The sequence below is a fragment of the Homalodisca vitripennis genome, chromosome 2 (genome assembly GCF_021130785.1).
Source record: "Homalodisca vitripennis isolate AUS2020 chromosome 2, UT_GWSS_2.1, whole genome shotgun sequence".
NCBI classification, from domain to species: domain Eukaryota; kingdom Metazoa; phylum Arthropoda; class Insecta; order Hemiptera; family Cicadellidae; genus Homalodisca; species Homalodisca vitripennis.
This window is the reverse complement of record NC_060208.1, coordinates 99,602,337-99,613,001: the sequence shown is the minus strand read 5'-3', so window position 1 is coordinate 99,613,001 and position 10,665 is coordinate 99,602,337. Positions and strand designations below refer to the sequence as shown.

General features: G+C 32.4%; 1 protein-coding gene across 1 annotated transcript; it reads right to left on the bottom strand.

Moving 5' to 3' along the window:
* Positions 1 to 208: 208 nt before the first annotated feature.
* Positions 209 to 10,356, bottom strand: LOC124354424 (N-acylneuraminate cytidylyltransferase A). The gene is made up of 6 exons (XM_046804869.1): positions 9,790 to 10,356; positions 7,491 to 7,633; positions 4,814 to 4,966; positions 4,584 to 4,733; positions 3,229 to 3,367; positions 209 to 1,901 (listed from the first exon to the last, which is right to left on the bottom strand). Exons 1-6 carry the CDS (start codon positions 9,933 to 9,935, stop codon positions 1,766 to 1,768), a joined length of 867 nt encoding a protein of 288 aa, XP_046660825.1. The 5' UTR covers positions 9,936 to 10,356; the 3' UTR covers positions 209 to 1,765.
* Positions 10,357 to 10,665: the final 309 nt, after the last annotated feature.

The window sequence follows — 10,665 nt, the reverse complement described above, 5'->3', positions numbered from 1 at the left end:
GGTCTATCAGAGTGGGAGAGAGCCGCAGGTATCGTGTCGCATCTTGTGGCTAAATACAACCACAAAAGGCTCTGTTGCAAATTTGTATTCTTAACAAAATGTGTATAGACATTTTGTCAAGTCATCAAACTGAGAGTTCGAGTTTAGGATTATGGAGAGGAATATTAAAGTCCAATTTAAAGGGGATTGTGAATGAAACCACTTTGTAAATAACATAACAATAGTATTGATTTATTATAAGTCAAACTTACTTATTTTAAATTACAAATCATTCTTGATTTTAAAAAACTACAATTTAATGCAATTTTATTTGTTTAATGCTATAGAATCTACTGATCTGGTCATAAATTAAAGCACAAAGGTATAATTTGAAACGATGTTCACAAAAAAGTAGTTGAGTTTAGTTAGTGTTAAAATTTAAATCCTAGTATTATTAATGAATAAATTCAAAACATAATGAGCTGAGTGAGATTTCGTAATATTAAAAAAACTTTCCCCATTATAACTGCAAAAGTCACATTGTTTCAAACCTGATTGAATCATTTCATCCAAGTTATAGGTTAATTTTAGCTCTATGATCCTTCAATTTAAAAAATGTGGTCTTAATTTTACTGTCAAAATTTAGAGAGATAATTCACATTTTTGATTGTAATTCTAAAAATATTCGTAGAAAAAGGCATCATACATAATAATATGTTATGCTTTTTTCCAGAAAGAATTGATCTGATCAATCTAATGGAGTCGGAATGTTGTTTTTATGTTTTACCACGATTACGTTCAAACCTGAGTGACATACTTTTCAGCATAGTAAGACAGACCGATGAATGTATTATGCAAGTTTTAAATATTTTCATGTTTTACTCAAAGAACATGGCTTGAGTTGAAACATGAAAACATTCTCAAAATTAAGTCTATAGTGCTTGGTCGGTATTCCATAGTACATCAAATGGACAGAAAAATGATTAATATGCTGAATAAGTATGCTGTCAGCGTGTTGACGTAATCGTTTTATCTTAACTGAGATATATTTCATAGAAATTTGTTTTTACAACAGGAGTTACACAGAAAACAACCATTTCTTCCATGAAGGGGAGGGTTGGTAAAGGGGGAACAATCAAGGAGTTAATATAGATAACGACAAAACGACGATATTCCTGTATAGTAGTGCTTAAGGGGAGTTCTATTTCGAATATTTTTATCGATTCATAGTTTTTACCGAAAATATTTCTCTCATGTTCGTAAAAGTTCACAATATTTTGTCTCGACCCGTAGCTCGTAAGCTAATTTTTATTTTCAGCACAAAATACAGGAAACGGGTCAAACAAAGCATACTACAGTGGGCCTAATCAAGCTATAGAAATTGTGTTTACTAAAATCCCCATTTGGATATTTACAAACACAAATTCATCCTAATCGAGCTGAAGGTCAAACATGTACCTTAAGTAGAAATTATGTGCAGGCCTGAAGAGCGTGAGTAAGAACTTTGATTATCTTCAGAATAAGAACCACCCAAGCAGTCCTGCGACCCTAACCCTAAATTCAAACCTCAATACCTCGTAGTTTCGACTGAAGATATGGTGTTACTGGACAAAACAAGTAAAAATAAAGTACTCGTATTTATCACGTAGGAGGGTGAGGAGGGGATGTAATAGGTGGGAAGAGTTATGAATTGATTAAAAATAACGCTGAAAACGAATAACCCTTATGACTCACCCCTTCCCACCCTTACAAATCCTCTCTTGAAACATCCCATTGGAGCAACATGTTACTCAGATACTGTCGTTGTCTCAGGAGTGTACAGCGAAGAGTCCAAGATGGGGGCAAGAGCCCTGGCCAGGACGAGGTCGAGGGGGGTGTCAACTTCAAGACTGTAGTTGTGAGGAATTTCCACATACCCGATCCTGTCAAAGGATACATCATCAATAATTCTTATAATTATCATAACATACATGCATTTCGGGTATTTTGAAAAATGCAAGTATTCAGAATTCATTTCTAATTAACTTACGTAAGTTAATTTTAAAGTTAATTTACTTAAAATTATTATTATTCTCAACGTTGAAGTATAGCAGTGTATCAAAGTTTGTTTGTAATTTTAATTTCGGTATTGGATTGAATAAAGTTTGATAAATTGTAGTCTAATAAACCAATTCAACGGAGTGCTGAAGAACCCTACAGAATGTAACGAAAGTCTTGTCAACTAATCAGACAGGTTAACTACATCATACATGTTCTTATGTCACATGACTAAACGTTGCTACTTAGGTCACCATTAAGAACAATGTAAAAGTGTTCGAATTTTAATTTCACCTTTAATCTTGACAATTGGACCAAAAAATCAATAGAACCCTTTCTTGAACCGAGAGGAAGTACTACCAAATTTGAAGCACCTACGATCCTTTAAGACACGATTTTAAGAATGCTCTGTCGGGTCCTTAATTAAGATATAGTTGTATAAGTTGAGTTTTAATGTCCTTTCCGTACTTTTCCAATGTTTTCTCAAATGCGATGACAAAGCATCGTCAATCAATATTGGTTAGCAGATATTTTAGTTGGTCATAGTTGACATATTCTGCCAACATTTTGAGTCCACCATGTCAAAATTAACTATTTTAAATTGCACATATGGATATGCGACACATGGTTTAGGAAATATACTGCTACTTTCCGTCAAGTTGCAATAGTTGTAAGTTGTAATAGTTGTAATAGTCAGCTTGGAATATTAAGTGTAGACCATATTAAAAATCTTTTTTCATGTTAAATTGAGGAAGTGTACTATTGTATTACCCTGAGAGCCAAAGTTTTTCAATCTATTATTGGAAACTCTAGTACAGTATTATACTGTTAATTTTTATTGAATTGGCAGACTAAATTTATGTACACAGATTTAAGACTATTATCTCTTATTGGAGAGTCTCATTGTTTTGCTTGTTTCCCTTACTTTGGAATTGCAAAGTTCGTTACATACTTAAAGGCTGATTGAAAATTTTGTATATAGAATAAGTTTTATACAAAAATCTTGAATTGAGTTACTAATTCCATCCATAGTTTAGCAAACTAACATCTGGAATAGTTAAAATATGTTATAACAAAACTACAATAAAACTTTATTGAAAAAGAAAAAACTAATGATTAGATAACTTTAGTTTATCACTCGATTACGTGTATTCAAGATGTGGTAGACTTGTAATACGTGTATATATAAAAATTAGAATATCAATAACCTACCTTCCTCCCTGTAGCTTATTCTGTTTAATCAGATCTGTGGTTACGAAATAGAACATCCCATTCTCGACCAGGTCCCCATGCCAGTCTTGTCTTCGTGGACGGTCTCTTGCATTGAAGTTCACTTCCTTCACTGTCCCATCTGTAATAGTTTTTTAGGTGTTTACAATCAAAACATTAACTACTTATTCTCTGTAGTTATGTCTATATTCATATTCTGACCTTGAATAGAGGAAACCTCAACGTATTTAAATCTAAAAGATCTTTGCTATCCTTCCGGGGTGACAGTATATCCAGGATCGTTAGAGAGGATTGTGGGATCATTTCCTATCGAGACCTTAAACCATGAGGGAATTTTGAATTTCATTTTTATATAGTGTCACTTTAGAATAACTGATACTTCCAGTCGGGAGTAAGAATTACAGTCGAAGCCGGGAAATGAGGCATGATCCCTAAGGTCTGGGGAAACTAACATTCTTTGACCTCGAAGACAATAATTACCTGTGGAGAGCACATTTGCCTAGATAACGTTATGTAGATACATTATTTGCATAAAATCAGTGACATGTTGCATTGGTGGAAGACATGGCAGCCATATTTTTATGGTAGATACCATTATTATAGAGTTGGTCAAAAATACCTGCACCCCTCTCTCGCTACGAATTTGATCGATTGCAGAAATGAACAACTTCAATATTCATGGGTAAATAAAACACTTACTTTATTTTTTTCAGGACTATTTCTAATAAGAAATGCGAGTATTATTTTGATTCATCGACTAGACTAGAAAAAAATCCTCAAAATAGCCTATTTGCCCAAAAAATCATTATCCATATTCCTTTTATAGATATTTAATATAAAACAGTTAATAAGACCAAAAAAATTTAATAATAATTGTTAATGAAACAATTATTATTAAATTTTAAAACGAAAAATTTGGTTTAAATGTTCAACTTCTTTGAAATACTGAAACTTTCTCTTTTATGTCAATGAAGTTCTTTATCTTATAAATTTCTACGTAAATAATATAAAAATAAATGTAAAGTCAAACAATATTTTTAACGATACATTAAATATGTTTAGTTAGTTTATTTCTGTGCAAAAATATACTCATTATTTAAAATTACATACATTAAAAATCCCATAATAAGATTTATAATCTAGAAAATAAGTTACGGCTGCAAAAGGCCTTGATCAATACAGTGATAAATTTTCATCGCAAAAAGATTATTAGAAGGTTTATTTGAGATACTGAGTTCCTCGTAAAATTTTAAAGGACATATACCTTAATACGTTTATGAAATACCTCCATTCTCCACTTCCCAAATAATAACTAAGCCAAAATATTTGCAGCATACTTTCAGCAGGTTTCCACCGCAACCCTTTCTGCCTTGTTGCGGAGAAGACTGAGTCGTAGCCTTGGGTCGCAATCATAAGACAAGCTTGTCGCAACCATTCGGCCTTGATGAAGGGCGACGTGCACTGCACCAGGCCTACCAACTTTACGTCTGAAAGAAGAAAAATAGTTGTAAAGACAATTTTTAAACTGAAATTATTACTGATATTTTTGCACGATTTTCGGACTGACCTGGGTGTCTGTCTACGAATTCTCTCACAGCCTCTATTGAGGTTGTGTTGTCCTCGGCGACTGACCTCGGCCTCTCGTGGACGTTGGCCTCGGCTCGTAGCGCCTCCTCGGCAATCTCTTTGTCTTCAGTTGATACCCAAATCTCATCAAAACCTGTCACCAAATTATCGTCAAATTAAGGAAGAGAAATAGTCCAGAATTACATATTACCATCGGAATAAGGATGAAAAAACTTTCTCAGGCCATATTAGTAATGTAGGCTCGAAAAGTTTTATAAAGTAAGAAGAATACACTTTTAAAATCTTTTGTACGATTTACTTCTACGATGTACATTTCAGATTTGAAGAATCCATCTTCTGGTACTGTATATTAAGGTAAATAAATAAAGTAAACAAATAATTGAACCAAATTATATATTTTAACTACCTTGTGGCAAAAATTTGGTATTTCATTTTTATAGATTATTTTAATTATTAAATGACAAAGAATTTTTAACAAAAAATTTACTACTTGATAGACTTCTAAGCTATATAAATTGATCATGTATAAATAAATACAAAATTTAGCCTCCAAGTCGGTTAAAATATGTGTTAATTTGTTTCGATTATTTGTTTAATTCATTTATTTATTAAACAAATACTAGTACCTGAAGGTGGATTCTTCGAATCCGAAATGTACATTGTAGAAATAAAAAGTACAAAAGTGTTAAAGGGTGAATTTTTATTAGGCTCTTGATATCCAACATACAATGTTAAATATCATTCTATAAACAAATGATAAATCATGGATGGTTTAAGCAATCCAGTAGCTACTTTGAATGGTATGTTTCCTTAGAGATATACAGTATTAAAAAGTTAGATAGAGAGAGCCTTTATTGTTTAAAATATGAAAAAAAATCTGATTAACTTTATAAATACAAAATATATTTTTTTACAAAAGTCATAATTGTAACATTACCGAGTAAACAGTATTTTTAACTTCTAGACAAATCATTGTCGTTGATCCAATTTATTAATTTTGAATAAGTTAATATTCTTAAATATTTATAATGTACTAGAATATTAAATTAGTAATTTTTTCGTACCAGGATTAGTTTCATAGAGAACAGGACAGAATCTAAAATGCAAATATTGTTTTTTTAAATTCATTATACGACTAAACACAAAATAAGGAACAAATAACTAGTTTCAGGTTTGCGGGGAAGTTCAAGCTAAAGCTAAACTTTAAAACTAGTGAAAAGCTAAACTAGTGAAAAGAAGAAGCTACTTAAGAAAAGAAAAATAAAGTGGGACAAGTGAATAGGACGATGGTTTTAATCATTCTTTTCCGGATTATCTTACAAAGTGCGTAGCAGACCAATCGTACTTTTAATCTCGCTTACAAAAAAATTAAATACTATGCATACTGCTTACTTTTATAATTGATTTGTACAAGGTAAATTGCCATTTATTAATTCGCCCATGTTCTAAAAACGAACAGCTTTCTCTTTGCAATTTTTTATTCTTTCAATTATCTTCTTGGATTAGAAGATTAATATAATAATAAAGGTGTGAGAAACTCGTTTTGTTAATTTATTGTACAAGCTAAATATTTATATATTACGTATGAAACCTCTCCCATCTACACTAGTTTCAAAGGAAACTTACCATACCAGTTAGACTAGCTGCTTTCTCATTCAACCCTAGCCAAATGATTGACTGTGTAACTGGATTAGCGTTTACGCCATATGAAATATATTCATAAGAATATAATTATTATAGTTGGGATAAAAACAATTACATTAAATTGCATAACACATATGGTGTAGATAGCATGAGTTTTTAAAGGTGTGTTACTATTTAGATTGTTTTAATTTCTGATTTCTACACTAGTAATTTTCATGTGTGAATCTTTAAAAACACATTTGCCTTGCACAGCTGATAGCGATGGTGCCCAGGAAGTTCGAAAACAATTTCCTCAGTCAATGTCCACGGTCCAGCTCATGAGCAAACCATCTCGTATTCCCAGAGAAGCTTGGAGAGGAGGTCGAACATAGGTCTTTTAAGATGAGTGTTATAGAAAATATTGATCATTTTGATCCATCGAATTCAACAGTATAGTACATAGACAGAGGGAACAAAACCTATATTAACTGCAGCTATGAAGCAGATGCTTGAAAATGTCCCTCAGATTGACTATAATGTAGTTTATAGTGTAGGTGAATGCTTTGTTTAAGGCTCATTAATAACGATGGGTAATGTGGAAGGATAAATCTCAATTTAGACCGGTCTGATGGTTGTATCATCGACTCTATTCCTGTGTAGGTGCCAATAATTAGATAATTGATGTTTGCTAAACAAAACTATTTTTTGTCTTCGCAATAAATATTTGACTATTGACATTTCCCCTGCATTGCTCATTAAAGGCTCTTTGTGAATGAGGCGTGAGAGACTGGCTGTGGTACACAGTGTGAAAACACTCGACTTGTGTTACACTGAGTATCATATTGCCTAACATGATTATATTTCTTATTGTATCAGGTAGGGTTGCCTAACTGGGTTATTTGTTTTACTTAGCCCGAATCTATCATGTTTCATAAAGAAATCGTTAAGTAACTGAGCAATAACATCAACGATTATAGAGCATGGGGAGTTAAAAACACAATGAAAATAAAATTAAAAATTCTATGAACACTTACAATTGGAGTGAAGCATTGCTGTAACAGCCCTTGCTAGAAGAGTATGATTGTTGACTAAAGCCAAATTCTTTCCTGGTAGTCCTTTACTTCCGCCCCTAGCCAGCACGAGCCCCGCTAGCTTTGTAGCCACCACTGGTTCCTGCCTGTGTCAGGACGAACAGGTTAACTGTTACACTGAAAATTATTTGTTTTGTATGTAACTATTTCAGGATCTAACAAGCGTTCATTCATAGGAACGCATTCGTTATCAAGCATTATTAGATGCATAAAAATGCTTGATAAAGTATCTTTGAAAACTTCTTAAGTCAGACCAATAATAGCCCAATAATATAACATTTAATGTTTGGATATAAAAATTGAATTCATGGCAGGAAATTTATTCTGTAGAAATTTCAAGAACTGTAAAACTTGTTCATTCTCTAAAGAAGGTTTAATAACCCAGTTTTTATAAAAACCACCTATATTATGATGAAATTGTGCTAAACAAATACACACAATTGTGTTACAGTTTTGTGATAAATCCTGCTAGTAGTGACACTAATTTGAACGGTTTTCTTGATTTTACCTGGGTGAGAACAGTTTTATTGTGGAGGCACATCTAGAGTGATTATTTTTAGACAGATAAATAAAGAGAAAATGTTAGCCAATGTAGAACAAAACAACAAAAACCAAATCAGAACAAGGTCCTTATTTTTATAACGATACATTATAAATTTCTTCTTTGCACACATGAGTATTTTTATTGTAGAACCAACTGTGGTACAACACAAACCATATTAATAATACTCAATTTTATCCAGCACAATTAAAAAAAATAAATTGCAGGGTTTTTTAAATTCTAATGTTTAACGCTCTCGGTAGATTATTCTTTTAGGCGATTTATCACGTTGATTTCAATAATACAGTTTGTAATATTTTAAGAACATTTTCGGTGCAGAGTAAACTTTATATTTAGTCAGCACACATTTAGCAAAGTCATACATTATTTCAAACTTAGATAATTTATTTAAGTGGACTGTGGCGATTGATATCGTTATTCTTAATGTTCTAGTCACATGACGAGCAGCAAAGATGTTATGATTTAAATGTAAATTTATTGAGTGGGTGAGGCTGGTTCAGTGTATTACACAAAAAACTATAGCACCGAAGTCTGGTATAGATGAATCTTAAATACTTATTCTGAGGTTGTAGAATTTCCAAAAAAATCTCCTTATCTCAGATACAATAATATATATAATATATATTAATGGTGAACAAAAGGCGCTGGCTGGCAATTTTATAGCGGTATTTATATTGCCGCGACAAACTTCCAGGCGCTACTTACTTACATTGAAGGTATTGACAGCATATTACTAGAATGAAATTACTTACAGTATGTTTTGTATTTATTTGTTCTATACTTGTATGAAGCCGTATATAATTAGTTAACAATTAAGATATTAAGTAAAAAATTACTAAATATTATGATTAAATATACAATTATCTAAATCGCACAGAGCTTGTGTGGAAAACTGATCGGATAGGTGATTAATTTTTTTTATTTATTTGCTCTCTCATAAGTAAGTCCCCACACCGATTAAATAAAATTTATAAAACTAATGAATTTCCTTTCATAGTGGTGCACGAGTTTCCCTAGTTACCGAAGTTCCGTATTCTCCTTACTATGTAGCACAGTTGATCAAATGTTTGCATTAGCTGTTTGCTTTGAGCTTGGAAATATTAATCAAGTCAATCTAGAACCATCCGTTAACATATATTTTGATAAGCTTTGCTAAGAACCTATAAGGAATGATGAACATTTTTGGAGCTTTTCCTGAACGTGGTATGTTTTTAGTAACTCAAATACGTAAATGATTATCAAATCCCATCCATCACATTTTGATGTACTTTTTATTTGCTGTTCCTGAGTAACCATTAAAAGTGTTACGCTTGACACATGGAAATGTATCAGACAGAGTGTATAGGTTATAAGTTCTAAAATTAATTCCAATTACAATGAGCGCTTCTTAGCTAAAAATCTAGTTTTCCAACTTAACAGCACCTTAACAAAAATGCAATTGAACAAGTTTCAATTTGTTTGTTAGCTACTCAATTTTAGTATGTGAAGCATAAAACAGTTATTCTGAACGATAATATAGGTTGGCATAACCTATGAATTTTTATTGTTCCATTGAAAATCAGGTTTATGGAGGCCAGTATTAATAAATATGTTTGATATGATTCAAAGTCAGTAAAAGGAAAATACAATTTTGATGACTACGTTCTCTCGTCTATGTGTTCAAGAGCGTGACATCCTTACTTGTCATCTACGATGATCTCTTTGTCGACTTTTAGGACCAACAGACATCCGGCCAGACAGACCACGACGGCTGCGATGGCCAGGAAGTGCCGTTTACACTCCTGACAGTCGGCTCGGATTGTCGGATTGTTCGGGTTGGCAGCCATGTCGATCAGCTGATCGTCCCTCGGTCAGCTGCTGCACTCTGGTGGCCCGTCTGTGAATCACCCTCAGTATCGATTTTTAGGTTATGATGCCCCCATATTTGAAAACAACCCATAACACAAACAATACACGCAGTTGACAGTACAGCTAAACATAATTACGCACTATGTCAAACTCGAAGATTACTGAAAATGCATAATAAAATTAATTAATAAAAAACTGCATCACAATTCGCACATCACGTATTAACTTTACTATTAATCACAGTAGGAAACCGTAAATGCAAATAAGTAAACTATAACAAATTTAACTTAAACGCACTTTCATAAAAATGTTTAGTTGTGATCGATTCTATTGAAATATAGGTACAAAAACTAATTGATACACCTCTAAGGGAACAATTGAACTGTCTTCTACTGTTTATTCTCAAGGCGCATGCTCCTCGGGTTAGGTGGTAAAAGCCACCCCATTCTTCCATAGAAACTTGCACAATATTTAGGTTAATACTATTTGTTCTTCTTTGTTCTTCAAGGCTTTATTCATTCGATCGATAATCGATACACCAAAATATATTATTCAAATCAATCCGCCTCTTTATTTATATGAATAGAAAACACAATAAATATACTGAAGGGGGTTGTGTACAAAAAGGGATAGTCTTACAACTGCCTTCAATAATTAAAACAACCACTCATTTATACAAATTTGTTTTTATGCAGTAAATTTAACTTA

What these genes read in the sequence shown, in the direction of transcription:
- LOC124354424 (XM_046804869.1), bottom strand. Translation starts at nt 9,935, where the DNA reads ATGGCTGCCAACCCGAACAATCCGACAATCCGAGCCGACTGTCAGGAG. An exon ending in AGCAATGCTTCACTCCAATT is followed by an intron (nt 4,967 to 7,490) that starts GTAAGTGTTCAT and finishes ATTTGGTGACAG; the next exon opens with GTTTTGATGAGATTTGGGTA. An exon ending in GCGGTGGAAACCTGCTGAAA is followed by an intron (nt 3,368 to 4,583) that starts GTATGCTGCAAA and finishes AAACTATTACAG; the next exon opens with ATGGGACAGTGAAGGAAGTG.